Source organism: Fusarium oxysporum, chromosome 13, assembly GCF_000149955.1.
Source record: "Fusarium oxysporum f. sp. lycopersici 4287 chromosome 13, whole genome shotgun sequence".
Classification (NCBI taxonomy): domain Eukaryota; kingdom Fungi; phylum Ascomycota; class Sordariomycetes; order Hypocreales; family Nectriaceae; genus Fusarium; species Fusarium oxysporum.
In genome coordinates, this window is record NC_030998.1 from 638,225 (window position 1) to 663,383 (window position 25,159).

The window sequence follows — 25,159 nt, forward strand, 5'->3', positions numbered from 1 at the left end:
ACAGAACGTACTCTCTGAACGCGTCTTTGGTGTCTGGGGCCTTCTACGCCGCCCTCATGCATCTTCACTGTCTTCACATGAAATGTTTCACAACACGATACGCCGAAGACCGGCAATACAAAGTACCGATTGCTGAACAAACTACCTTATGAAGCGGACCGGAGTGTCAATGTTGTCTCTTCTCCCGCCGTTGACTTTCGGAAGGATTATCCAGATCTGCAAATCCTCACATCATGTCTCGGCTGCACGCCCATTTCGAGCATCTAGCGGCCGCTGTATATGCAAATAGCCATGCAGCATGTCCGCTTGCAGCCCAATCGCAAAGCAATGATATCAGTTATCCTGCAGAAGGCCATCACATCACCCGCCGGTAAAGCATGCACTGATGTAATTTAGCCAAGACATTATGCCGAGCGCGCTGCATAGGCCTACAAAGGGATTAAACAGACGTTGAATAAGCGTATTCGCTGGCTGGTAATTCGCCGAGGCGCTCACTGCAACCCCCTTTTTGACAACAACCTGTAAACAATATCGGTCTCCAAAAGTTCCTGCAACCTATTTCGTCATTAGAACCTGGACCCGTGAGCGGAGGTTGGATACAAGAAGCTGGCAGTGTCTCAGAGATGGAAGTGGTTTCCTGCTGTCGCACCCTGCTTTGCGCAATACGTTTACCGCCAGTATGCTGTGGACTGAAGCTCACCTTGAGACTCCGCAGGCCTTTGGCGCCGCGTTCCTCCTTGGAGTGCTCGTACATGTCTTTGTTCTACGTAAAGGAGAATGGGACCTCTGGACCGTCAAGCTCATAAAGGCATGGGCAACGTATGAGGTCACTGTCTCATTGTTTCTCGCCCAACTCTACTCATTGTCAGTCTGGCAAGCTCTATCAGTCACCAACAAATGGTTCGCATCATTTGCTACAGGGCTCACAATTAGTATCCTGGTGTACCGAGCATTCTTTCACCGACTGAACCGCTTCCCCGGTCCATTTCTCGCACGCCTCTCAGCTTTCTATCCTACTTATCTTGTGGTTGATGAAGAGCATATGTATCTCGAAGTCCAGAAACTTCATGAGAAGTACGGAGATATTGTGAGAATTGGTATGCTCATACGAACTACAAATAATCTCTCGATTAATATTTTCAAGGGCCCACTGAGATCTCAATCGCAACGCCAAGTTCGTTCCGTGTCATTCACGCTACCGCGTCACCAGTGACTAAATCGCCTTTCTATGGTATTTCTCATCCGTGGACAAATCTCCTCGCCGAGCGACGCAAAAGACAACATGCAAACCGTCGCAAAGCCTGGGACAGGGCGTTCACTACAAAAGGTACAGAGCCCTCCGCCCTACATCAGACGATTAAATCTCACAAGCCATAGCACTTAAAGACTACGAACACCGAGTCCTCAAGTACACTAAACTTCTCACCGATCGCATCGACGATATGAAAGGCAAACCTTTCAACGTATCTCTATGGGTCAACTTCTACACTTTCGACATCATGGGAGATCTAGCCTTTGGAAAGAGTTTCAATATGCTTGAAAATGGCGTAGAACACAAGTTCTTCACAGAATCCCACAAGTCACAAGGTCTTTTGGGCGCGTTTCGACGACTCATTTGGTTCTTCCCTCTTGTTACTGCGATCCCAATCATAAACAGTTCCTATCTATCCTTCCAGGCTTTTATCAGGAACCAAGTTGAGACCCGACGAAAGGTACGTATGTTGGGAGTGAGCCAGGCCATTGCTGATCGGAGTAGGATACACCGGAGGAACCAGATGTGTTCACCTGCATTCTGGAGGATTACGATGCGATTGAGAAACCAACAGAGCAAGATTACAATAACCTTTGCGGCGACGCTCATCTGATTGTCATCGCGGGCAGGTAAGACTAGACTTTGGAGGTAGAGGTATCGCGCTAACATCTCAGTGACACCACTTCCTCGTCCACGACTTGTCTCCTCCACAATCTTGCGTTACACCCTGATGTGCTAGCTAAACTCCAAGCCGAGATTGACGATTACAAGAATACGCATGAGGAATCTGACCTAATCTCGCTAGGCAAGCTACAGTATCTACAAGCTTGTATCGACGAGTCTCTTCGTCTCTATCCGGTTGTCCCGTCAGGCCTTCCAAGGATGACACCACCGGAAGGAATGGAAATTGATGGTGTTTACATACCTGGGGATACCATTTTACATAACCCTTCTTACACTATGTATAGAGGTATGGTTAATAATTAGCTGGTATGGCATTGTTGCTGACTGGTAATAGATGAGCGCTGCTTCGAGAAGCCGAATGAGTTTATTCCCGAGCGATGGACAACTAAGCCCGAGCTGATCAAGGATGCTTCTGTCTATGCACCATTTTCAACTGGTACGTCTCTTATTATCTGGACCGTAGGAAGTAGCTGACAAGATAGGCCGTGGCGTTTGTGCCGGAAAGCAACTTGGTCTTATGGAGATGCGTTACGTTCTCATGGATATTCTGTCACGATATGATATTGCTTTTGCACCAGGTACTAATCCACAGGCTTTCATCGATGGCTTGAGGGATTGTTATACTTTGGAACTGCCAAGGTTGGATATGGTATTCACACCAAGGGCCAGTGAAAACGGCAAAGCATAGATTATTTGTTAGTTGACGATTTTGCAAGAGATTGAGGAGGAGAGGGTGTTTGAAGGGTAGATTCTCAACTCCAGACAATGTATTACTCGTGTAGGACCCGATGCAGTACCTGACTAATCAGAAACTCATATCATTAATCATCCTTATTCTTCTTCACAGACGACTCATTACACAGCGCTGCACGCTTCCTCCAGCGACTAATGTCAAAATCAGGATAAGGGTAAGCTGTAATGTTGATCAGCTGTTCCAAAGGTGTAATCTTACCATGCGTAGGCATCACACTATAGGCGGTCAGCCAAATCCAGTCAAGATCAGGAATACTCACGTCGCAGATCTGGGAAGGCCATCATCTAGGGTCTGATCCAACCACTGCCTCATCTGCTGCTGATTGCCCAAATCAACACTAAGTCCAGCTTCCCAGGTATCAGCCTCGAACACAAAAATAGGTGAGTCTTTATTAGGACAATGCTCTGTAACCATTACATAAGTCCAGTCAGCTGCATGAGGAGCTTGATCAGCCCAGTTGAACCAGGCCTGGATCTTATTGTCGCGGTGGACGTAAGGGTGTGTTTGACTAAAATCTGTCAGCAAAAGTCTATGAAGGAGGGTCAACCTACTTGAAGGTGATGAACTGGGCCCCTGGGACGCTGGACCAGTAATCCACTGCCATCTCAGGGATGATCAACTTGGCACCAGCATGGACGTAATCGGCTACCCCTCCACTATGATCGCGGTGATGATGTGTAGGCTAGACTGTTAGCGAACTGACAAATCATGGCATGATATACGCACCGCGACGTAGGTAACTTTCTTCCCAATAGTCTTCTTTATCCACTCCATGACAGCCTCACTCCAGAAGGGCGGTGCATCGCACACAATAACCTCATTCTCAAACTCAATAATAAGCTGCTTGAACCCAAGATCATGGCTATCATCGATGATAAGCCAGTACAGCTGAAGAAGATCAACAGGCCTTATTGATTTCAAAGCATCAACGCTGACATTCTTGACTGGTGATCCGAGCAAACTCGTGCTGTAATCTGTGACAAGACCGCTCGGAACACCAAGAGTCTTCTTTTGCATAATTCTGTTCTGTCCGTCGGAACCAGGATCGAAAAAGTCTTTAGGGAATTCCGCTGTAGCGTTGATTTTGTCAATAACGAAGTCTTCAAGAACTACGCCGAGCCGTTGACTAGATGAGTTATAGATAGTCTGAATAGTGTGGGGGAATTTGATTCCCTGTACCTCTTTGTAGTTTGAAAGGTATACGTCCTTTGTGGCATATCCATAGATCGGATGTTGTTCTTCCGTGCGGATGATATATGGTAGATATGTCTCCGGGTCGACGATGAGGAGGAGCTTGTCGAGATTGCTATAAACTACTTATTTTCAGCAAACTGCTTGGATGTAAGCCTGGGGACTTACCAGCCGGAAGCTTGATGCCATTGATATCAACCTCGTATTCTTCGGAACTTTTCGACTGTCGAATCTTGATGTATTAGCATGATACCTGAAGGTTCGACTGTGTACTCGACTCACCCGCTCAACAAGACCAGGAGACATCATGAGAGCCTCAGTAACAAGATTATGAGCCAATGCAGCTTCGGAAATTAGCAAGCATCCCACTTAGATCGAAGAATCAAATCATACGATCTACACAACCAGATGTAGAGTTCCGGGGAAGGAAGACTTCGTTGTTCCCTTTAACAAAGCAAGCAAAGTCATCTTCGCCAGCTTGAACCACGAGAGAGAATTCCAAGGGCTCCAATTGAGGAGATGCCCATCCCCACGAGTCTAAGTTGTCAGTTCCTGCGACAAAGCCTGCATGCTGTACTCACGTGAAGGCTGTACACGGCGGTCAATACGCTGCCGAATCAATGGCCAGTCTACTTCATAAGAGATGTTTTGCGATCCGGATGTTGCCGCTGATACATCTGCGCGCATGAGGTTATAACTTTGCATAAGGCTGCGAGAACGGTATATTCTGAGTTTGTAAGCGTGATTGGAATGTATTGAGGATGGGATTTACCTTTGGCATTCATAAGTTACTTTGTGCAGTTTCAAGAGCCCCTCTTCACCGATGGCAGCGAATACCCTTTCTATTGTTGACTTTGCGCTAGCTGTATGGTTAGACAAAGTAAAAGACGGTGCTGTGAGGCCGAATATGGCCGTTAAGACTGGTATTAGCCTCATCTTGGCTGCAAAAAGGCTGATACAGAGTAGAATGGTTTCTGGCCTGGGCCTCAGGCTGCCTCAGAGCAGAATGGGTTAGTTCCCGAAGTGGCCGCAAGGCGAGGTTAAGCTTAAGAGATAAGGCGATATTCAAGAATTGCAAAATTATTTACTCCATGTTTAATGATGACCCTTCGTAGCGTAATGGAAGCACGGTGGCGCCCCGAAGGCGCAAGTTTGTGTTATTGGCGCTACCGGTGGCCACAAACATGTTATTTTGCATGATAATGACTAGCGATGGACCAGATTTCTGTGAAGGACTCGCTTCTTGAATTGTTTAGAGACTATTAGTTATGACAGGTCTAGTGGATTGTTGGCACAGGCAACTCGATAACTGACCAATTCAGGAGTCTCCGCCGCTTGGATTCATGATCTTTTCACGTTCAAAGCTTTGACCGAGGACTGTACTTGTCACTGTTCAAGATATTTAGGACCTTATTACACATAAACATGCCATGTGGAAAGCCATTTGGTCATTTGTCTATTCTAGGTTCCATCTGCTCCACTTACTGAGCAAGAAAGCTTCCAAGATAATCACCCTTTCCAATAGGCACGCCCTTTGAACGTAAGATAGAGTAGCCAGTGACGATATGGAAGAAAAAGTTTGTTTGGCCATGGTACAGTGTAGCCTCCTTGACCGTAAGATGAAGAGTCTTGTCGGGTCGGGGGCTTTCAAGGGTCAGTGAAATGTCACAGTATATACTTTTGAGGCAGAACTTACAGCTCCACTTTGACATCCTCTCGTGAGTTAACATCCTCAGGCTTGACACTCTTCACAGCCTCAAGGGCCTTTTGGATTCGGGAATGCAGGTCGGCAATGGTCTTTTCATTGTCCTGGAAGAATGTGGGCTCAACGCCTGTTAAGCGGCCAATGGTGACCTGAACAGCCTTGGTGGCATTCTGAACTTGGAAGACGAGGGGAAGTTGATCGTCAACGAGTCTGGCTTGGGGGAAAACTTCATCGGCGTTGAGGCCCTTTTCTTTGGCGTATTGCTCCGCCTTTGTGAGAACGTGGTCAAAGGTTTGGAGACCCTTGATGAAGGTGGGGATAATGAGGTCATAGAGAGAGGTAGGCATTTTGGCGGCGTAAATTGGTAGTGTGAAGTGAAAGGCTCGAGTATCTACTATGGCCTTTTCAATTCCCAGTTCAGGATGGTAAAATGCGTCCATATATACAGTCTCGTTTTGATCGCGCATTTGTAATGCGAAATTGTGCGATCCCTCCGTCGAATATCGTCTGCCGACGAGCCGTTACCGGAGGATAGCGGTGAGGCGGGAGCTGAGAGAACTAGAGATATTAGTCAGATTTACTAATTGCAATATTTATTACAAATGACGAATGCAGTACTGTTCTGACTCTCAGTCATCATGACCCTAGTCCACTCTCCATGGCGCGACATGTCGTGATGTGGGGTTCGGGCACGTCATCTGCAGGAACCTCGCGCAAAGGCAGATCGCTCTGGGTGTTTTTCCGAAAAGCTCTACGACTATGATTAACTGACGAACTGTGGCTGAAATGAGGAATTGCTGCGGCAGTGCCAGCAAAACCAGGATAAAGTTTCAGACTCGAAGATCCGAGAAGTTACCAAGGACCATATTGATTGGTTGTTTTTGCAATGGACTTCAACCTTGAAACACTGTTTAGGGGCTCTTGAACACTCACGGTTGAAGACACTTGGTAAGGGAGTATGCCATGAACACGTTTTAGGTTACCGAAGCTTCAATAGGCATAATCCAATAGGCTCGGCGCAGTAATGTATTCTGAGTCCTTTATCCTTTTTGCAATTCTCGCTTTCCTGTTAGCACCACCGCCCTTGACGTCTTATTGTTTGTCACATTGTATTGACTCGGAAAAATATCCTCATGAACCAAGCAAGTTTTCACTGAGTTTGCGGCCGGGATGAATTCCTGAGTTGCTCTCACTTTTGCTAAATGGTGGGAGTTAAGAGACTTCAGTGTCCCACGGCTAACGAATACCAGAAATGTTGTTCAGCATTAGTCATAACATTTCATAGTTATCTGAAAGTGTCCCGATGACCTCCAAAAGTTACTCTCAAATACACAACTATTCTTTTGATATTATAAAGTCATTCAACCAGACTAATATTATAAGTATGAAAAAACCACCAAGGACTGTAAATTTTTCCCTACTTACGACTGCAAACAAACTCCTTTTCAACTTGCCAATTTCTCACATAACAAATCCAACTACAGGACAGAATGCCCATCACCATTCACATTCACCGGGCTGATCCCCGGAAAGCACCGACCGCGAAGAGTTTGGTGACACTCGCGAATACCCTATGCACTATATCAGAACAAAAAGAGACCGACCGAGATGCACAGAGGCGAGCCCTAGCAGCTCTTAGAACATGTCAAAAATTTGGTTTCGCTCGGTTCAGCGAGGCTTTCCCCGAGGAACGAGAGATCAACACAAGGATACGGAAATGTCTCAGTGACTCACAAACGGATATGGTGTCTCGGTTGCCTACAGAGATCTATGCTATGATAATTAGATGCCTCGTCAACGATAGGCATGGGAAGTCTTTGGAGGAGATGAAATTACGTGCCCATACTTTAAGATCTCTGACATCTACCTGCAGAGTCTTCCAGATCCTCTGCGAGGAGCACCTATACACCAACATACAATCCAAGCGATTATCGATCGAAATCAAACCACAATGGCTGCTTTGCTTCACGTTGGCTGTTGAGCCTCGTAGAGCCCATACTATCCGGTCAATGAAATGCGAGTTCAGGCCACAGTATTACCAGTACCAACCATGGCTAGAGACTCTTAGGCTCTGTACCAACCTGACTCATCTTAGACTGGCTTGGCGAGGCATGCCTCCCCAGAACTTTCTAGAACAAATGGGTAACTTAGTTGCTGCTTGTCCCAAGGTTACAGAGTTCGAGTTCCACCTGTGTCGCCATGAAGATCCCGGTCCTATCGAGACTGAACAGAAAAGCCGAAAGTTTGCGCTGCAATTCGCAGATTTTGCGCTGCAGCTTCGTCACTTGGAATTAGTTGGCCTATTCGAATACCCCATCGAGATTCTTAACTTCGATCTCCCAAATCTGAAGTCTTTCACTCTTGACATATGGGGCTATCGAGACGATTTCTTTCAGAACCTATCTGACCGGACTCCCTGTCTAGAGACGCTGAATATAGTCGGGGCTGAACAAATCTGGGTACATGATCTGGAGGCCGGATGCAAAACATGGGGAAAAGTATTACGGTCTCTTTACATCAACGACTTCCGAGTCTGGAATCTTCGCAGCGGCATCCTTTCCCATCTATTGCCCCATCTTAAAGCATTGGAAGAGCTTAGTTTGGGTCCGCAATCGAGATTCCCCCTTTCAGACATCCAGGCTATTGCTCAGACGGATGCTCCACGCCTTAAAGCTTTCAGATGGCTGGTGGATGATGCGGTGTTCGAACACGACCCGCTAGCAAATTCAGAGAAAATCAATAAAGCCATCATCGACATCTTTAATGCTCACTCTGCGACTCTCAACATCTTCATCATAGATGAAGAATTCGACTTTTGGAACTTCGGCATGGATATTTTTAAGCACCTTCACAAGGCAAAGAATCTGGAAAGCCTTCGGGTACAGCTGCATGATATACCTACAAAAGAAGAGATCGAAGGTCTTCTGACAGCATGTCCGAAGCTTGGACAGTCAGAAACGGGACTAATGGTGGTCAAGGAGTTCTTGACTGAGTGCAGCTTGGCGACTATGGAGTACAAGGAGGATAGTTTAGAGGCAGTGGAGAGTAGCTGGGGAAGTGTACACCATCCCAAGGGGATGGTAAGATCAATATAGCAAGGCCTGTGTTCCAGTCGGCATCTGCATAAATCACTCCTGTATTATTAGTTTATAGTAACAACATCACGTTTACTTCTACGAACATGCACACCCCCCTTGAATTATGCAAGGGTAACAGCACAAATTGATGAGACTGTACAGCTCCAAAGTATCAATTATCTTGCGGATGAAGGCCTGGCCCACAGCCAGATCCCAAGCCTAACATCAACAAAGGACAAGGCGTCGTAGATCATGGATTAGAATAGTCTCTAGGGAAATCGCCCTCAGCGCAGGTAACTGAATACATTGCCATGTAAGATTAAGGGTGAAGCCCCTCGTAAATACTATCTTTTTCACATTTTGTGCAATGAGAGTAAGACTAACAGGAAATGTCATGGTAGAATACCAAATCTCTTGTTTTCGCTATGATAATATATTCTGTGATGAGGTTGGGAGGTTAAAAGAATTTTCAGCCCCAACACACAAAGGTAAAGAGCACAAATTAACACATATGGGCAATATACTCCTTGCCCTCCCTGGTGCCTAAAGATAAGATATGCGAGTGTGTATGGGTCCCTCAAGTGTGCATAATGTAGTATTGGTAAAGTTAAGGTATCTCAAAAATCTTGCGTTATCTCGGGGGCACTCCCAGTTAACATTGCACACGACGATAGCAATCATTTTTGGTTAAAGATTGCGAAGCCATGTCCAAATCTCGCTCACTTGGAGGCATCCAAGTCCACCGGTATGCTATTTATCCCTAACCTGGAATACCAGGGCCATCTTTTCAGTATCTGCCTCAAGGTTACGAGGTTTAGTCTCAAAGAAAAGACCGTTATCCCCCTCGTCCTCGCGAGTGGATCAAGAGAGCGCTTCTTGAAGTTTCGGAACCAGGCCACGCATCTCGAAACACTTTGGGATCCAGTAGCATCAGAGATATCTGAGCTACCTAAGCGATTCCCGTCACTCCAACGGCTGAAGATTGACAGCGACTGTACAGCTACTCTAGAGTGTCTCTTGGATGCATCACAAATATTGGGCAAGAATCTGAAAACACTGTATGTAAGCCAAATCAGAAAGACCCAGATGATCAAAACACCATCCGAGCCAAGACTTTATCCTCTCTAGCTCGTACTTGCACGTTCTTCAAATGTCTCACCGAACCATATCTTTACTCCTTACCAGAAAGCTCATGACTGGGAAGCTATAAAGGTCAGGAATAGTTTCGGTTATCACGGCGGTTGATTCTCGTCGACCAAACCTCGTCCAGGTTCTCGACTTGGAATGGTGCCCTTAGATGTCCTCCCGAAGACTTGTTATCGATATAACATGATGGTGCTCAAATCTACATGCCCTCAAGCTGAGATGCCCTAAAGAAGCTCGTCAGGGGGACAAATTTAGCCAAACCTATTTCGAAGACTTGGCTTACCTGTAAAGTCAGGAAACTGGGACTTCTTTCATCTTTCAAAGAATATTGTCCAATTCTTGAACAGGGAGGGCAGACCGCCAAGTTCGCTCGCAGCTCTCCCATGTCGAATTGGATGGTGGGAGTGCCTGGTTCAAGAAGTCCATGTTGCCTTATCGTTCGCCAAATATGATATCATTCACCATAATATTTAATGGGCTTAGGGATCTTGCAGGTTTCCTCGAAACCATGGGTCAACGCCATCCGTTCATGCAGAGATTGGAGCTAAACTGCGAAGGGATAACTTCAGTAGATCTGGTGAGATTCTGCAAAGCCTCAGGCTCGTCACTCAAGTTGCTGTACCCCGACAACTTGGATTATCACGGAAGTGCCCTGAGCTGTTTCTTTCCCAACATGCAAGTCCTGAAGCATATGATCTTGGGCCCAGATTTCTCTCTACATGCCCAAGACATAACAGCCATGTCGAGCCAGGCATGTTTGAGAACATTTGTCGCAGAGAATTATGACAATCAACCCGGCAATTTCTTTCATGGGGCAACGTCTATGACCCGGATCAGGCTCTGGCTAGATTCCTATCTGCACATAGGTTGACACTGAAGACGATGTGGTCAGATGGAGATTTCTGGTTGAACAAGGATGTCTTTGAGAGCTTGAAGCTAGTGAGGAATTTGGGTTGTATGAACCTGTAGTGGGCAGAGGGAGTCCCGAGGAAAGGCTTCGATGATCTTTCGGAGGCGTGTCCTGAGCTTAAAGAGGCATTAGGTAATGAGGATTTGCTTGATAAGCTATATGGTGATTCGTTGCAGGGCATACACCTTGAGATTGGGAATCGTAGCGATATATGGTTCGAAAATGGTTATTCTTGTTGGAATACTAGTTGGGCAGTAAGCTTGGGCTAACCTCAGAATAGTTATTAACAAGATATAAATCAAAGAGTATCAACTACAAGCAAAACATCAAGCATCGTAACGTTTCTCTGATATTCCATTGATAACGTCGTCTCGATAACAGCTATAACCGAGTAATCCCGGTCGATTAACTACGCTATTCCCCATTAAGAAAGAGATCCATACCCCCCTCTCACCGAATGATTGACAGCGATCTCGCAATTGTATTTATCATCGAAGATTTTTTCGCCTCGTTCTTTTAAACTTGGCATTATATTTTTACTCGAAAATGGCGAGTGACGAGACAACACCACTTCTCCCCCAAAAAGGGGAAGGCAAAGGGCGAGTGAGAAATTGGCTATCGAGAGCTTTTAATGTCGAGAATCGGATTTTGCTTGCGGGGTTTCTCATCACGTTATCGTTCAGTTTTACCCAAGTTCCGTGAGTCTTTTTGTCAGTTGACTATGGATGAAGCTGATGATCGATAGATTGTTCTATGTGTTTCATTTGATGACTTGTGATTCGTTTTATGAGACGCACCCTCCATATGATGGTCCGGGCGATAGGTGCAGTCGGGATGAAATTGCGGCTGGAACGGCAACCCAATACAGTATTCTTGGCATGTCTACTACCTTCTGTGGTAAGTCAATTGCAAGTCAAATATCCGATGCGATACTGACTCTTTTAAGGAACGCTGAACCTTTTTGTTGCTGGCTGGACATCGAAAAAGTTTGGCCCCCGAGCAGCACTTTTGTGTCAGATTCTCATCCCGGCAGCTCGCGTGGTCACACAAATCTTGGGAGTAGTAGCAGGTGGAGAAAAAGGAATGATAATTATCCAAGCGACTCAGCTGATCACAATTCTGGGCGGGCCAGCTGGGTACATGTAAGTCAGCCACGAACTCACGTTTTCCAACCGCTAACATTGGCTTTAGTCTTGTTGTCAACGTCATTGCTGGAGAAGTTGTCGAACCTATCAGACGGACAGCAGTATTTGGACAGCTGCAAGGTGCCATCATGTTGGGCCAAGCGATTGGATACTTGAGTGGTGGTATGATTGGTGACGCGATTGATATCCGAGCTCCTTTCGACGTGGCGTTCATCTCCTTCATCCTCGCGGGTATCTACGTGTGGTGCGCCTTGCCATATATCTCACCTGATTCAATGTCCAATGGAGGAAAGAACGGTCAAAAGGGCGTCTCTGGTTTTCTCGCGCCCCTCAAGATACTCACACCGCAGAGATTGCGCCTCGCTGACGGGAGAGTCAAGAGGCATCTCGGCGTCATCTTCCTCTGCAGCGGCATATTCGTTTCCGTTCTCGCCACAGGCTATGCCCCTCTTCTCATCCAGATGTACGCAACAGCGGCGTTCAACTTTAGCCAAGGAGACAACGGTTGGCTCATGTCAGAATTTGCGTTCATGAGGAGCTTCTTCCTGATTCTACTGTTCCCAAGGATCATCGCATGGGGCCGAGGCCGTGTTATCAGATCTGAACCGAACAGTGATGATGAGGCGGAACCAGGGCATATTCCAACAGAGGCTGGGGAGTTTGATGCCACGTTGGGAGAGCAGGCTGATCATGAGCCGTACGAGGCAGTCAGCCGCAATAAAGAAGACGAGGGATGTCTCTTTGACCTGGTCTTCCTTAGGTGGAGCCTGTTAGTGGATGGTCTACTTACTACAGTTGCCGCCTTTGCGACTAAGCCGTGGCATATCTATCTTGGTACGTCTTTGCAAGCCTCCTGCTAAACATCACTCTAACAGAACAGCTGCCTTTCTTCTCCCATTCGGTTCCGGATCCGCTCCAGCAGCAAAAGGTGTCATTACTCAGATGTGCCCAGACTCGCAACGCGCCGATGCTCTCAATGCCGTTACCTTAGTTGAGAACGTAGCGCGACTAGCTACACAGGGCTTGTTTGGCTTCATCTTTGCCAGTTTGGCTGAGGTTGGCAAGGCATATGCAACTTTCTTCTGCAACGCGGTGAGTTACTATTGTACAAGAATTCGGTGAATGCAACTAATCAGGTACTAGGCTATTGCTTTATTGGCCATGGGGGTTCTCTTATTCTCCAACTTCCCGCCTCCTGGAAGCACATTGATTGAGAGGCATGAAGAGCAGGACGAAGTTCAAGACGAGGGTAGCGAAGGCGAACCTCTCCTGAACGACAGAGACTAAAGCTTTCAAGGCTCTTCAGACACTAATAAAATAGGGGGCGGAAAGCATTGGGAGAAGTAACTACCAGCTTGACACAATGAATTTTAGATGCATAGTTGAACGGCGTTTAATGTGCATGATAAATGTCGGACTAAATAGACATGACTTCCTTCTGAAACTATCTCTGTGCACCCTTTGAATCAAGCTTCTTTTGTATAGCTTCCCCAAATATGAAATCTATTGCATGAGGTCTGCGACGAAAGGAATTCGCGCCCTCTCTATCTTCAATATCCATCCAAGGACCTTGTACAAAGTAGCCTAATTGGTTTCTAGTCAGCTTGACTGGTCTCAATCGACAGCCAACTCAAATTTGCAGGCGAAAGCCTCTTATTACTGATAAATGCTATTTACTCCATCTCAAGAATTGCCCGATTCTCTGTCTATTTTGAACTTTAATATACACGATCTCTCTGTCTTTCATCTCTCTGCAGTATCTCCCATAGGTTGAGCTAACGTTTAAGAAAGCGATGAAGGTGTCTCCGATGTATTAAACCTTCTTCAGCCAGTTACCCCCAGTCAATGCTTGTCTCGACATAATAGCAAACACGGCACCGGCCAGAATCGTAACGCCGCAAAATATGATAAGCCCAGAGAAATTACTATCCTCTGCGCTGACAATGGCCCCAGCGACTGGGCTTCCAATGAGGACACCAATTGCAGCAACACCGTAGAGCGCGCCACTGCGGGTTCCTATGCTGCGAACGTCTGAGAAACTAGCAACCATGGCTGGCACGATGGATAAAGTGCAGCCAGATGCGAACCCATATAGGGCGGCATAGGCAATAACCGAAGCTGTGGAGTGTGCAGTTAGCCATACTGTGAGAGTAAAGATGCCTCCCAGTAGGGTCAAAGGGATCATGACGTTGAAGACGCCGATTCGATCGCCGAAATATGCGGGAACTAGACGGCCAAACGTACTTCCAGTTTGTCAGCTGGTGCTAAGAATAGCAGTGGTAGAGTGACTTACGAAGCGGCATTGACGATGGACACCAGGTATTGAGCCAGGCTATCCGACACACCGAGTTCCTTCGCTTGGACAATGATGAAGTTGAACGGCAAAAAGGAACCGAGATACAACATGAATCCGGCGACGGTTAAAAGAAGAAATGGCATCTCCTTGAACGGAGTGATGAAGTCTTTGATGTCAAACTTTCTTCGCGGCGGCGGGAGTCTTGATTTGATAGTGATGTTCGCGATGACTAGCAGTCCCAAGAAGAGGAATGCGACAGATCGCATCGCCCAACCGAAGCCAACTCGGACCACAAGCTTATTTACCATGATTGGAAGGACGACACCTCCGAGGCTGGATCCAGCAGTGATGATTCCAAAGGCTATAGCACGATGACGCCTGAACCATGTTCCAGCAGCAGCGATGGCTAGATATCGTTAGTCCTGTCCTTGGAGCTCTGGAGAAGGATGCTTACGCGCGTAGAAGAGAAATGAACAACCTAATGCGCTGCAAATACTTTGAGATAAGATAATCTGATAATATTCCTTCGACAGGGATGTCATCATTAGACCGAAAACATGGAGGAATGAGCCGATCAGGATGGGAATACGAGGGCCGTAATTATCTGTCATGTAGCCGACCACTGGGCCCTATTTGTTGTTAGTCAGGTCTTTAAAAAAGCACAAGCCAGACATACCCAGAAAAACAGCATAAATGACTCGATGGATGAGATCCATGCTACATCGCTAGATGAGTACGACCTGAGTTGATTCTGTTCGTAGTAATCTTGAAAGATGCCGATACCTAATCCTTTGTCAGTGTCTCCTTCGTCATCAATGAGATGAAAGTGACGAACAATTAATCCACCCAAAACTGGCAAACACAGCAAAAAAGCCTCCAGTAACAACTAGCCAGGCTTGTAATCCTCCATCAGGCGGAGGACCAAAGTCTGGTGCTGAAGTCCCTTCTTGCTGTGAAGGCGCTTTTTCGCTATACGGCTCGATTTGGGAAGGGCGGTCGTCATCGGAGGCGGGGGATGAAAGGGATTGATGACGGCTTGGTTCTGATGCGGCCATTGCTGCGTTTTGGAGGCTGGTAGCCAAGTGTGAGGTGTTCTGGGGTGAGGGAGCAGTGACTTGATGCGAAAGATACTCTACATACTCAAGATACTTATTATATAGCTGTTTCAATTCACAACGATCTACATCATGCTCGTTATCTTACAAATTCGACCCTTGGCCAATTCTCGCGAGATGGTTCCGAATCAAGGATAGCTTCATCGGAGAGTGCTCGGTCTGAGCGCTAAGCTTTGATCCCTGTCGATTGTCTCGAAGGATGATGCCGAATGTAGTTTAGGCTCTCGGCTTCTAACCCTTGGATACCCGCTAAAACGCGTGCTGACATCTCTCCGCTGCGTTGTCTTTCAGTCCCTTAAACTTTTCCTTCAAGCCACGTTATACGCAATTACGGTAAGAGATATCCCTGTCGAGGCTCTCGACGTATGGTACTACATATAGTCTAGCGCAGCCCTTGATCGAGAGCTTTGAGACCATGTTCTTTGTTTAGGCTTCTTGATAAGCATGGTTGGTGTTTCCAGATCCAGAGCATGCGCTGATTGCAAAAGACGTCGCGTCAAGGTCTGACTCACCTCTATCTCAACAATTATTCATTACTAAATAGTTTTCAGTGCGACTTGACGTCGCCTCGGTGTCAGCGTTGCACCAAGGCCGGAATTATCTGTCGTGGAATCCGTAATCAACCTACCCTATGGGTCCATCGGACTCCGACCAAGCCCAATGTGTCCGCCCTCTCAGTCATACAGTCGCAACAGCAGACCAACTGGTTGAGCTTATTGCAGCGGATGCGCTACCAAATCAATTCAAAAGAGACATATGATGTGCCGACTTTTCGATCGCAAGCATTTTCTATCGCGGTCAGCATTTACTTTCCGCAAGGACGGTATACGACGAGCGAAGAGGATCATAGTTCAACGCCATCCTCATGGCTCAAGGCTGTGTGTAACATGGAACACCCTAGCGAGGCTCTCGACCACTCACTCGTAGCATTTGTTGCGATTCAGATTAGGCTGTCTGGTGAAGTGGGTGTGTCTTACGACGAGGCGATTGAGTTATACAACCATGCACTGTCCAAGGTCATCCATGTTCTTGACTGTCCGAGTATCGGTAACAATGACGAGAGTCTTGCCGCTATTGTCATTCTTTCCACGTGTGAGGTAAGTGAAAGATTCTTGACATGTTGAAGAGTCGCGCACTGATCTTAACTAGCTTTTCCTGTTCCACGCAAGCACAAGCTGGAACGCCCATGCGCAAGGTGTATCCGAGATCCTTCGTCACCGAGTTGTACCTGAAGCAAACACTTCAAGCTGGAATGACTTGTGTCGACGTCTCTGCGTGATATGTGTAGGACCAGTTCCCCGAGCAACCCTGAAATGTCTGCTGACTATCCCAGGTCATCCAAGCCCTGTCACAGAAGAAGCCTCTCAACCTTGAACCCAATCTTTGGCGAAAGCACATTGGCCCCTGGGCTGCCCCAGAGTCCTTCGGTGCACTACTTGACATGGCCATTGACATTCCCGCGGTGATGGCCGAAGCGCACACCCTGGCTTTGAGCAACGAAAAAGATCGTGAAAAGCTACTAAGATACGTGAATCTGCTGATTGAAAAGTTCCATATTCTTGACGACTGGCGAGCCCTTGTGCACCGCAACATAGCTGCACGCAACCAAACGCCGCTATTCTGGTCTGTCCCCTCCAGAGCGAGTAATCCAACAGACGATGGATATCCAGATAGACTATTTCCGTTCGCTCTGATATTCTCGTCTGTGGAGGGGGCTAGTCCGTGGATCCTCTGCTCCAGCATCATGTTGGACATCCTTGAAACCATCTTGCTTCTTCGCGGAAAACTTGGAAGCTCGGATGCCTCATCATCTCTTGGCGAAACCTTCGATGGCTATAAAGAGCAGGGCTCACCGAATCAAGCAGACGCTGACCATATTGCGCGCATGCTATGCCAAAGTGTTGAGTATTGCTACCGGAGTGAGAATGGCACATTCGGTCCGCAAATAACATGTAATGCTCAAGCCACGTTGCTGGGTTATTTTGCAGGTCGTGGTATGAAGAGGGAACTTGAGTGGTGTCGGGCGATCAAGTACATGAAGGGGCCGGGCACGAGTTTTGGGATTGATCTGATGCAGTTCAAGCCACCGCCTGAACTGTAGGCGCTGGTTTGATGGGAGATGTAAGTCTATGCGATGGTCAAGGTAGAAAATGAAGACATAATAACTACATCCCTACCTCGAGAAGTAAATTGAAAGACAAAAAGAAGATACCTATTAGCTGCCGAAGTGCCTGCTGCAAGTCGAGGTAAAAATGGATTTTAGGTAATGAGCAAAAGATTAAGTTGAGTAAACCAATTGCCCCGTACTGGAATCGAACCAGTGATCTTATCATTTTATGTTAAGTTACTAGTGATACGCTTTACCACTGAGCCAACGGGGCTGAATCTAATTGGTTGACAGTGCCTCCCAGAATAGTGCTCATGTACTCGAAGACAGTGGGGAAACTGTTGTCAGTGCCTCGATTGCTCGAACATCTATGGACATTGACCATTTCGATTTAGTCAATCTAGAGTGCCCTTTACGAATGGCGTGTAGTGATTACATCAATTGGAATAACAGGTTTAGCTGACAAAACCTAACTAGAGTAATCTGTCATACAACGCATTCTTCATGCACTCATGTTCACCTCATCCCCAGAACCAGCCTTGACACCAGGCTCGACGTCCATAACATCCCTGTTGTGAGCAGAAGCAGTAACAAGTCCAGGCTGCTTCTCCTTCAACTCTTTGAACTTCTTCTCAGCGTCCCAAACCCAGGGTGTATCGGCTGCAAAGAGCAGATCCATCTCTTCGAGAGTGCGTTGGTTACTCTCAGGATACAATGCCCAAACCATGGGAATTGCTATGATGTTGCAGGCTCCAAAAATATGAAGCGTGTTCTCGCCAATAGCTGAAAACATGACGGGACATAGAAGGGTCAACCATCCGTTACCGATGGACCAGCCGAAAACACCGAAAGCATTACCCTTGGCTCGAACTTGCAGAGGAAAGATCTCGGCGGGGTAGAGCCAAGGAACTGTTAGCCAGGTGGCTCCAAAGACCGAAGTAAAGATGAAGACGAAGGAAGCTGCTGCAGCACCATATGAGCTAGCCTTGTCGAGATCACCCGCATTGCGCGCTTCTTGGCCAAGTTTGGAGAACCCAGCGGCGAGGAACATGGCTATTCCTTGACCGACAGCGCCCCAGTAAAGCGTCCATCTTCTGCCGATGCGATCGAGTGTGTAGACGCAGATAAGCGTGGCGAACATGTAGAAGATGTTGTTGAGACCACTGATCCATTGGGATTTGCGTGTGTCAAACCCGGCTATCCTGAAAATTGTAGGGGCGTATACTGTTACGCCGGCGATGCCGACCCATTCTTGCATGATTTGGAGCTGTCCTTGTTAGTTGCATGGAATGATAGTGGTATGTAGACTTACCCAGATAACCAGTTGAACACGTCGACCAGTATGGAGTTCACCTGATCCAATACCGAAAAACATATGCAAATATGAGTTCTTAGAAGACTCTTTGTTCTCAAGCTGAACGATGTTCTTGATATCGGTGTACTCAGCATGAGCGCGGGAACGGTCCGCCTCACTCGACCCACGCAGACGACGAAGGATATACTGGGCTTCATCGTCTCGACCAACCTTGACAAGCCAGCGAGGAGACTCGGGGAAGAACCAGACACAGCCTAGTAAGACAAGGAGAGGGAGGATTTGGAAGGCGATAGGGAACCGCCAGCCAAACTGACTTCCGTTGTTGTCAATGTACGAAAGGCCAAACTCCAGCCAGTAGGCCACTACCACGCCGAAGATGTTAAGAGTGAACTCGATTGCGATGAATTGGCCTCTTGAGGTATGTTCGGCTGTCTCGGTAGCCCATACCGGTACAATGGCGTTGAGAATTCCGGTTCCTAGACCCTGCTGTCAATAACACTTTAAAAGATGGGACGTCCATCTTGGTAGGGTCGTAGTACCTATGCCGTTGACTGCGCGTGAGCAGATCATCCAGTCGTGGTTCTGAGCTGAGCACTGTAGCGCTGCACCAACAATAGCCCAGGCAGCACCAATAGCGATTGTCTTGATACGACCAACTTTATCTCCTACCCAGCCTCCGAAGAGACAGCCAAAGAGAGTTCCGAGGTAATAAACTGAGACGATACCGCCTTGGAGAAGACTATCGGTGATGACTGGCTCGCCGGTCTTTTCGTCCACGTAGCCGAAGCCCATCAAGTCTATGTAGTCTTTCGAGTTGTTGACACCTCCCATCATTCCCTGGTCATATCTGAAATCATCAGTAAAAACTCTACTGAAGCTCAAACAAATATCTTTAAAGCGTTGGAGTTGCGGAAAGTGATGAGGTCATACCCAAAGAAGAAGATCGACAGAGCAGCAACACAATTAATAGCGATGAGAAGCTGACGCTTCTCAAAATGATTAGCAACATTGAAACCTGGAAGGCGCTCCATCATTGCTATTTGGCATTTAGCTAGTAGTTTGAGAATCTGACGATGATCTCGTGGGCAGGTGTTGCATTTATACTTGCTGCAAGTGATTGGTTGTGTGGAGGATCAGACGTGAGATCCACATCGGATAACCGTATTTGCTCATTATCAGAGCGTTTTAATTAGCGTGGTTACTTGGGCGAGGGGCGGAAACATGGCCGTTGGTCAAGTTGTTTCCGTGAGGCTCTGGATCAAAACTTGGTCATGATCTCAACGCAGTACCAGATGCCAAGTAGATCACTGTTCCTGCTTCCTCGTGAAGCCAAATAAATACTACCTTATCTCGTCTTCTCCAGATCCAAAAATTGACCATATTCTTTTCCTTCCTAATCCCAAATCTTCAATGTCCTTCCTACCATCGCATCTCAAACGCAGTGTCATCGACAACTCTTGCCCCAGGTTGAGAATTGGAGGTGGTGGAGACATTTTAGACTCCCCCATGTTTCGTTTATGCGCTCCAATCAACAATCTACATTCTGAGATTTTACTGGGTCTGAGAGGAGATTTGCTGGAGTTGAGTGGTATTCCCACGTTTTATTCTCGTTGACAAGGATCATTCTGCGACAGGCAGCAGTTTAAACAAACATCGGCATGCGGCTCCGATGCTTTTTGTGTTACGTTAGAGCTTCAAAGCCTTGACATCGAGTCATTCTCGCATCTGTCGTGTGATCTGTTGTTGCAATGGAGATACATACATCTGCGGAGTGTCCGCTTTTCCTCTGGCTTCTCAAAGTTGGGGTATCCCCAGGCTTGCCAGGCTGAGTGAGCATCACCAGAGGGTTGATCAATGGAGTCTTTTCGCTGAAGGCCTCTGAGAGAAAAATGTTTGCCGATGTGCCGGGCAATGCCGCTATGACATCGTTTCTTGGTTTAGCCGGGAATAAAAGCGTGGACCTTGTGTTGGAGCAACCAAGAATTCAGCTTGCTTGGCCGATCAAGTTTTTGCTGATGGCTGGGATTGTCTCGGGGATAATTCCGCGGCATGTTCACAGCGCGGTTTGCCTGACCTGACCAGCGGAACGAGAGCTGCGGAGTTCCCAGATGAGGGTATCACAGGCCATGTTCAGTGATACATGGGAGGGTGAATACCATGGTTCAATTTTCTTCTTATCTTAGTCGTAAGACGTCATTCCTCCTAACGGCCGAATGATTAACCTTCGGCCGGACCCGATTCTGGTGAAGCGGCACAGCACTCTGGGATTCAGATTTCGGGAATAACTCCACTGACTGAGACGAAGGTGCTTCGGCATAAAAAACAGACCAGCAACGATATGGATCCGAAAAACGCTGAAAAACTCTCGATGCTCCGAAAGTATGAAGCGTGACGAGCATCTCATAATCGCATGCCTGTTCATCACAAAGATTGCCTTTCCTCGCGAGGAATCAGCGATCGGGGTTTACACCGGTAGTTGATGGTGTACAGGGGTTTCAGCGGCTTCCCCAATGTCGTTAGTGAACTCTTAGTCCCTATCTTGGGGTGCAACAGGGCGATCATCACGAGTCATGGGCCAGCATCCCAGCTACGGTATTGCCTACCCGGTGGAGGAGCATTGAATCAGCAGAATCACAGCATTTGGCAAATAAAACAACGAATGGTCCTTGATTATCACGCTGCTGATATATCCTGACATCTTCAAGAACTTCGTTGTTCTTTTCTACGGTCATGTTCACCCTAGAACATGTTCTTTTGCTCCCGACCTCTCATTCCCATCAATACCTAGATACCAAGCACGCCAAACATACCCCATCCAAAACGGGATTTCCTCAACAAAGATACAATTGTTTAGTTGACGGATGCAGTTTTGGAGTTGGCAGTCTTAGATCCAGTATCGGAAGAGATATCACCTGTTTCCTCGGACAAAAACTGAGTAGGGGCTTCAGCTTGAGGACTGTCAATTGTTAGCCGATGTTTCATGTCAGGGATTATGTCTACTTACTCTCGGTGCTTCAGCCATAGGTGAAGGGCATGCGTCGCAATGAGCAGACCTATAGCACATCCCAATGCAAATGGGTAACCCTTCGGGAAACGAGGTCCTTCGACAGTCGGGAAGACAAGCAAAGGTGTCCAAGCTGTTGTCGACTGGGAGATAGCGTTGATCAAGACAAGCGTGAAAGACCGTTCAGCTGGGGATGCTCGAAGCTGCGTATTGACCCAGCCATGAAGAACACTTGAAAGCGCGACTGACGCGTAAATGGTTGAATATGCGAACCAGAGTGCTGATTCTGGGACATTCCAGATGGTGAGGATGGTAAGTCCGAGGGCGTTCCAGACAGTCGAAACAGTGATAGCCCATGCAGGCCCCAACACAAGATCTGATGCAAAGCAAACGAAGAGGGTATAAAAAATGCCCAACGCTGGTGCGATGGTACCCAACTCGTTGACCTTGGCCTTCGAATAGCGATTAAGACTTTTAATCCATAAGAGAAAAGAGCCAGAGCTACTGTGAGTTCCAGCGTTCCAGAATAAGACATCGACGAGAATGATACCCCAGAATTGGGGTGACAGGACGACCTTCTTCAGGTGTCCTAGCTTCATCTTTCCATGACTGCTGTGACCCGCTCGTTTGAGTCGCTGCTCACCAACATCGATGTCATGCTGACTCAAAACTCGACGATTCGGTTGATCAGGCGTTCCTGGAATAACAAAGTATCCTGCGATACCGACCGGAATGGTGATTAGCGCACAGATGATATACATCCAGCGCCAACCCTCCAATCCATTCACACCATCGAGTCGAGCTGAAGCACCAGCCTGAATGAGGCCGGCAGTGAGTGTTCCGAGAGACAAACCGACGTAAAAGATTCCTCCTCTTCGGGCGATTTCATTACCCCTGTACCATGAGCCAAAAAGGTAGTGCATGGTTGGGAAGAAAGCTGCTTCAAACCATCCGACGAGGAATCTGTAAGCTGCCAGTTCGGCGAAGCTGTTGACTCGGTATTGAAGTAGCGTGAAGATTCCCCAGCAAACGTCCAAGCCGGGGATCAGCCAATGAATGGGGACGTAGGTGAGAAGGAAGAAGAAGGGGATCTGGCCAAGGACGGCGCCAATGATGTAGAAGGTTTGTAGTTGAACGAGTTCATTGCCCTTGAAGCCCAGATCCTCTTTGAGACCCGCAACGTATGCATTATCTTCAGAAGGTTAGTTAAAATGCTAGAACGAAGTGGAGAGAGACATACTCAGGTTGGACTGATCAATGTACTTCACCCAATAAGCTATCACAGCATACGGGACGATAAGAAGATCAAGCTTAATAATAAACTTGCGTTCCTCCGGTGTATCTGTATCAGAATACCACTGGATATGATACCACTTCTTTTGTTTGGCGACAGACATTGTGATGGATGTGCAGATGAAGGATCATGCAGGATAGTTGGAACGATGGGCAGGGGCTTTAAAGCATATGCGAACGCAAGCAAGGATCCGAAAATTGGGATCTCGAGAGACTAGATGCGTTCTTTATCGGGCTGGGTGACACTAGACGTGGGTGCCATGTGCACATTGAGAGATAGTGCTTGCTTGGCGTATTGCATGATTTGACGACACCTTGATGCGACGACCGACTTCGGGGAACACCAGATCTAGATACCGAGACCAGGTAAGGGATTTCTTTAGATATAATGTGATGAATTAGACGTGAAGAAACCCACTCTGTTCTTATACCTTTTCTCTGATTGTCAGCGATTCGAGTTCTCAACTCGTATCTGTAGACATTTGCAGATCTGTAGTTTCAAGTTCTTGGATTCATGCAATGGAATCCTCGAACCAATCAAATAACTCTACCGGACCAATAGCGATATCGAGAATTACTTGTTTTGGGCAAATGTGTCTTTCGGGGTTGTTATCTGGGGGAGAATATTCTCTCAGACGCGGGGCGAATTGCGTGCTCCCAATGTCGCAATTTCATCCCTGTGCGACGTTTCGTGGCGGGCTGAGGCGATTGGCGCCAATGAAAACTATTGATATGATACTTTGATAGAATACGACAAATGGGCTTTGGGTAATCTGAACTGCCGGAAGTGAGTTGTTGCGTGGAAATGAACGGGCAGATGGGGGTGCTATCCTGTGAGCAGACAGATTTCGGCGCGCCTGACACCATCGAGGGACTCACAAGCTATAGCCTACAGGCTCCGTACGCATGGGCGAGAGCCATAGACGGGCCTGGAATTGGGCGTCTGTCATCTGGCAATGGTTGATGTCAGCTCGAGCACTCAGAACTGGAGGAGACCGAAGATGTGAGTGAGCCAAGCAACAAAACAAGCGGCAGAAGAGTTAATGAGACCCAGTAGGACCAGCCTTCGCAGCGCTATCATGAAGAGCTCTATGAAGCTTAGTCACTTGGAGGTAATCTCCAACGAGAGTCTAAAGTCTGTGGTCCGTCTGTTGGCAGCAAGTTGTACCTAACGAGGCTGGCCACTGGGTGACAGTTGCACGGATTATCTATCGCACGCTGTGCTGTCCCGCTTGGGATCAAAGGATTGGTACACGAGCGCTGATGCTAAGAGGACTCGCCCAGGGGAAAGGTTATATTCCAAAGTCACCTTGTACCCTTCAGCGAAGAGTGGTCGAGTGGTATCTACCTATGAACCTATAGAACCTAAAATCCGCTCCTAAAAACCTTCCTCCCTCGGCCACTCTTCGTTTTTTGTTCGCGCGTTCGAATCCTGCCCCTCATGAATTAATCTTTTGGCAGTCGGACTATGGCACTTCTCCCTTGATACTGAATACGCAGTCCAGGTCCAACGACTCTAGATGTTTCCTAAAATCTAATCGTGCATCCCATTCCGGAGAGTGGAAGCCAGAGATCGTACATGCATACGGGCTATCGCTCGATCATATTGAAAGTTGAGACGGTCGAGTTCTTAGAGACACGAATCTGCATATAACTTCAGCGTCTTGGGAGAGCTCGAAAAGCCTCATCCACTTACCACATTGCCGCAATAGGGACAAGAGTGGCCAGGAATGACCGAAACTTCCTTCTCAGTCGTAGTGCACTTAGGGCACAGGACACCAGGCATTTGTTTGGTGTCAGGGGATGAGTCATAAGATATTCCGAGATCCCTACCAGGCATGTTGAGGTTGTTTCGGCGATGTGATGTTGAGTCTGTTAGTGTAGAGTGGCGATGAAGAGTCTTGGGGGAATTCTATGGATAGAACAGAGTTGAGCTTTCGAGATGAGGGATACAACCCTGATGGGATGACAACTGGTGTCTGTGTTCATCCAAACTGGTCATGTTTGGAATACCAGTGGAAAATCTTACAATAGTGTTCACAGGATTGGTGCCTATTTGCTTGGTGAATCAGATGGTTCCGTCGTCTGTTCAGGCAGTACATTCTTTGGGATAGCAGTGGCAGCACCCCTAACGGGAGTATGTTCGATGCAATTCCAAATACCCA

General features: G+C 47.3%; 10 protein-coding genes and 1 non-coding gene across 12 annotated transcripts; 4 read left to right on the top strand and 7 right to left on the bottom strand.

The window, feature by feature from the left end:
• Nucleotides 1-457: 457 nt before the first annotated feature.
• FOXG_12115 (uncharacterized protein) lies at nt 458-2,876 on the top strand. The gene is made up of 7 exons (XM_018391843.1): nt 458-1,097; nt 1,145-1,327; nt 1,378-1,712; nt 1,757-1,881; nt 1,927-2,222; nt 2,271-2,372; nt 2,419-2,876. The coding sequence occupies exons 1-7, from the start codon at nt 680-682 to the stop codon at nt 2,622-2,624; spliced, it is 1,665 nt and encodes a 554-aa protein (XP_018250577.1). The 5' UTR covers nt 458-679; the 3' UTR covers nt 2,625-2,876.
• On the bottom strand, nt 2,639-4,190 carry FOXG_12116 (uncharacterized protein; the record flags this gene model as incomplete). The annotated part of the gene is made up of 6 exons (XM_018391844.1): nt 2,639-2,905; nt 2,950-3,198; nt 3,242-3,372; nt 3,417-4,003; nt 4,050-4,104; nt 4,164-4,190. 6 exons carry the CDS (start codon nt 4,188-4,190, stop codon nt 2,758-2,760), a joined length of 1,197 nt encoding a protein of 398 aa, XP_018250578.1. The 3' UTR covers nt 2,639-2,757.
• A 1,010-nt stretch (nt 4,191-5,200) lies between these two features.
• Nucleotides 5,201-6,099, bottom strand: FOXG_12117 (uncharacterized protein). The gene is made up of 2 exons (XM_018391845.1): nt 5,578-6,099; nt 5,201-5,525 (listed from the first exon to the last, which is right to left on the bottom strand). Exons 1-2 carry the CDS (start codon nt 6,051-6,053, stop codon nt 5,363-5,365), a joined length of 639 nt encoding a protein of 212 aa, XP_018250579.1. The 5' UTR covers nt 6,054-6,099; the 3' UTR covers nt 5,201-5,362.
• Nucleotides 6,100-7,595: 1,496 nt separating this feature from the next.
• Nucleotides 7,596-8,912, top strand: FOXG_12118 (uncharacterized protein; the record flags this gene model as incomplete). The annotated part of the gene is made up of 2 exons (XM_018391846.1): nt 7,596-8,666; nt 8,826-8,912. 2 exons carry the CDS (start codon nt 7,596-7,598, stop codon nt 8,910-8,912), a joined length of 1,158 nt encoding a protein of 385 aa, XP_018250580.1.
• Nucleotides 8,913-11,193: 2,281 nt separating this feature from the next.
• Nucleotides 11,194-13,363, top strand: FOXG_12119 (uncharacterized protein). The gene is made up of 6 exons (XM_018391847.1): nt 11,194-11,417; nt 11,465-11,616; nt 11,666-11,861; nt 11,911-12,698; nt 12,745-12,956; nt 13,008-13,363. Exons 1-6 carry the CDS (start codon nt 11,266-11,268, stop codon nt 13,149-13,151), a joined length of 1,644 nt encoding a protein of 547 aa, XP_018250581.1. The 5' UTR covers nt 11,194-11,265; the 3' UTR covers nt 13,152-13,363.
• A 125-nt stretch (nt 13,364-13,488) lies between these two features.
• Nucleotides 13,489-15,292, bottom strand: FOXG_12120 (uncharacterized protein). Its single transcript, XM_018391848.1, has 5 exons — nt 14,996-15,292; nt 14,837-14,943; nt 14,615-14,789; nt 14,158-14,566; nt 13,489-14,107 (listed from the first exon to the last, which is right to left on the bottom strand). Exons 1-5 carry the CDS (start codon nt 15,213-15,215, stop codon nt 13,678-13,680), a joined length of 1,341 nt encoding a protein of 446 aa, XP_018250582.1. The 5' UTR covers nt 15,216-15,292; the 3' UTR covers nt 13,489-13,677.
• Nucleotides 15,293-15,576: 284 nt separating this feature from the next.
• On the top strand, nt 15,577-17,577 carry FOXG_12121 (uncharacterized protein). 2 transcript variants are annotated; one of them, XM_018391850.1, is made up of 5 exons: nt 15,577-15,776; nt 15,827-16,153; nt 16,220-16,372; nt 16,425-16,559; nt 16,609-17,522. In XM_018391850.1, exons 1-5 carry the CDS (start codon nt 15,720-15,722, stop codon nt 17,374-17,376), a joined length of 1,440 nt encoding a protein of 479 aa, XP_018250584.1. In that variant the 5' UTR covers nt 15,577-15,719; the 3' UTR covers nt 17,377-17,522. The 2 variants fall into 2 exon arrangements, with proteins under 2 accessions (XP_018250584.1, XP_018250583.1); XM_018391849.1 differs by having other exon boundaries at nt 15,827-16,372; nt 16,609-17,577.
• FOXG_20675 lies at nt 17,573-17,656 on the bottom strand. Its single transcript has one exon. It is a non-coding gene; the product is annotated as a tRNA-Thr (tRNA).
• Nucleotides 17,657-17,804: 148 nt separating this feature from the next.
• FOXG_12122 (uncharacterized protein) lies at nt 17,805-19,749 on the bottom strand. The gene is made up of 4 exons (XM_018391851.1): nt 19,628-19,749; nt 19,237-19,544; nt 18,695-19,173; nt 17,805-18,649 (listed from the first exon to the last, which is right to left on the bottom strand). Exons 1-4 carry the CDS (start codon nt 19,729-19,731, stop codon nt 17,885-17,887), a joined length of 1,656 nt encoding a protein of 551 aa, XP_018250585.1. The 5' UTR covers nt 19,732-19,749; the 3' UTR covers nt 17,805-17,884.
• Nucleotides 19,750-21,336: 1,587 nt separating this feature from the next.
• Nucleotides 21,337-23,100, bottom strand: FOXG_12123 (uncharacterized protein; the record flags this gene model as incomplete). The annotated part of the gene is made up of 3 exons (XM_018391852.1): nt 21,337-21,653; nt 21,702-22,893; nt 22,942-23,100. Coding segments are annotated over 3 exons (1,457 nt in total), but the record flags the coding sequence as incomplete, so codon positions are not given.
• A 1,484-nt stretch (nt 23,101-24,584) lies between these two features.
• FOXG_20676 (uncharacterized protein) lies at nt 24,585-24,834 on the bottom strand (the record flags this gene model as incomplete). The annotated part of the gene is made up of 2 exons (XM_018400969.1): nt 24,585-24,638; nt 24,691-24,834. The coding sequence occupies 2 exons, from the start codon at nt 24,832-24,834 to the stop codon at nt 24,585-24,587; spliced, it is 198 nt and encodes a 65-aa protein (XP_018250587.1).
• Between the last annotated feature and the right edge of the window lie 325 nt (nt 24,835-25,159).

Bases quoted from the DNA above. Each gene is read 5' to 3' on its own strand.
- FOXG_12117 (XM_018391845.1), bottom strand. From the start codon at position 6,053: ATGCGCGATCAAAACGAGACTGTATATATGGACGCATTTTACCATCCT. The intron at 5,526-5,577 runs GTAAGTTCTGCC...GACCCTTGAAAG, and splicing joins GAGGATGTCAAAGTGGAGCT to CCCCCGACCCGACAAGACTC.
- FOXG_12115 (XM_018391843.1), top strand. From the start codon at position 680: ATGCTGTGGACTGAAGCTCACCTTGAGACTCCGCAGGCCTTTGGCGCC. The intron at 2,223-2,270 runs GTATGGTTAATA...GACTGGTAATAG, and splicing joins TTCTTACACTATGTATAGAG to ATGAGCGCTGCTTCGAGAAG. The intron at 2,373-2,418 runs GTACGTCTCTTA...CTGACAAGATAG, and splicing joins CTATGCACCATTTTCAACTG to GCCGTGGCGTTTGTGCCGGA.
- FOXG_12121 (XM_018391849.1), top strand. From the start codon at position 15,720: ATGGTTGGTGTTTCCAGATCCAGAGCATGCGCTGATTGCAAAAGACGT. The intron at 15,777-15,826 runs GTCTGACTCACC...AATAGTTTTCAG, and splicing joins GCAAAAGACGTCGCGTCAAG to TGCGACTTGACGTCGCCTCG. The intron at 16,373-16,424 runs GTAAGTGAAAGA...GATCTTAACTAG, and splicing joins TCATTCTTTCCACGTGTGAG to CTTTTCCTGTTCCACGCAAG.
- FOXG_12119 (XM_018391847.1), top strand. From the start codon at position 11,266: ATGGCGAGTGACGAGACAACACCACTTCTCCCCCAAAAAGGGGAAGGC. The intron at 11,617-11,665 runs GTAAGTCAATTG...GACTCTTTTAAG, and splicing joins CATGTCTACTACCTTCTGTG to GAACGCTGAACCTTTTTGTT. The intron at 11,862-11,910 runs GTAAGTCAGCCA...CATTGGCTTTAG, and splicing joins GGCGGGCCAGCTGGGTACAT to TCTTGTTGTCAACGTCATTG.
- FOXG_12122 (XM_018391851.1), bottom strand. From the start codon at position 19,731: ATGATGGAGCGCCTTCCAGGTTTCAATGTTGCTAATCATTTTGAGAAG. The intron at 19,545-19,627 runs GTATGACCTCAT...TGATGATTTCAG, and splicing joins CTGTCGATCTTCTTCTTTGG to ATATGACCAGGGAATGATGG. The intron at 19,174-19,236 runs GTACTACGACCC...AGCAGGGTCTAG, and splicing joins ACGCGCAGTCAACGGCATAG to GAACCGGAATTCTCAACGCC.
- FOXG_12120 (XM_018391848.1), bottom strand. From the start codon at position 15,215: ATGGCCGCATCAGAACCAAGCCGTCATCAATCCCTTTCATCCCCCGCC. The intron at 14,944-14,995 runs GTTCGTCACTTT...ACAAAGGATTAG, and splicing joins CAGTTTTGGGTGGATTAATT to GTATCGGCATCTTTCAAGAT. The intron at 14,108-14,157 runs GTAAGTCACTCT...ACAAACTGGAAG, and splicing joins TCCATCGTCAATGCCGCTTC to TACGTTTGGCCGTCTAGTTC.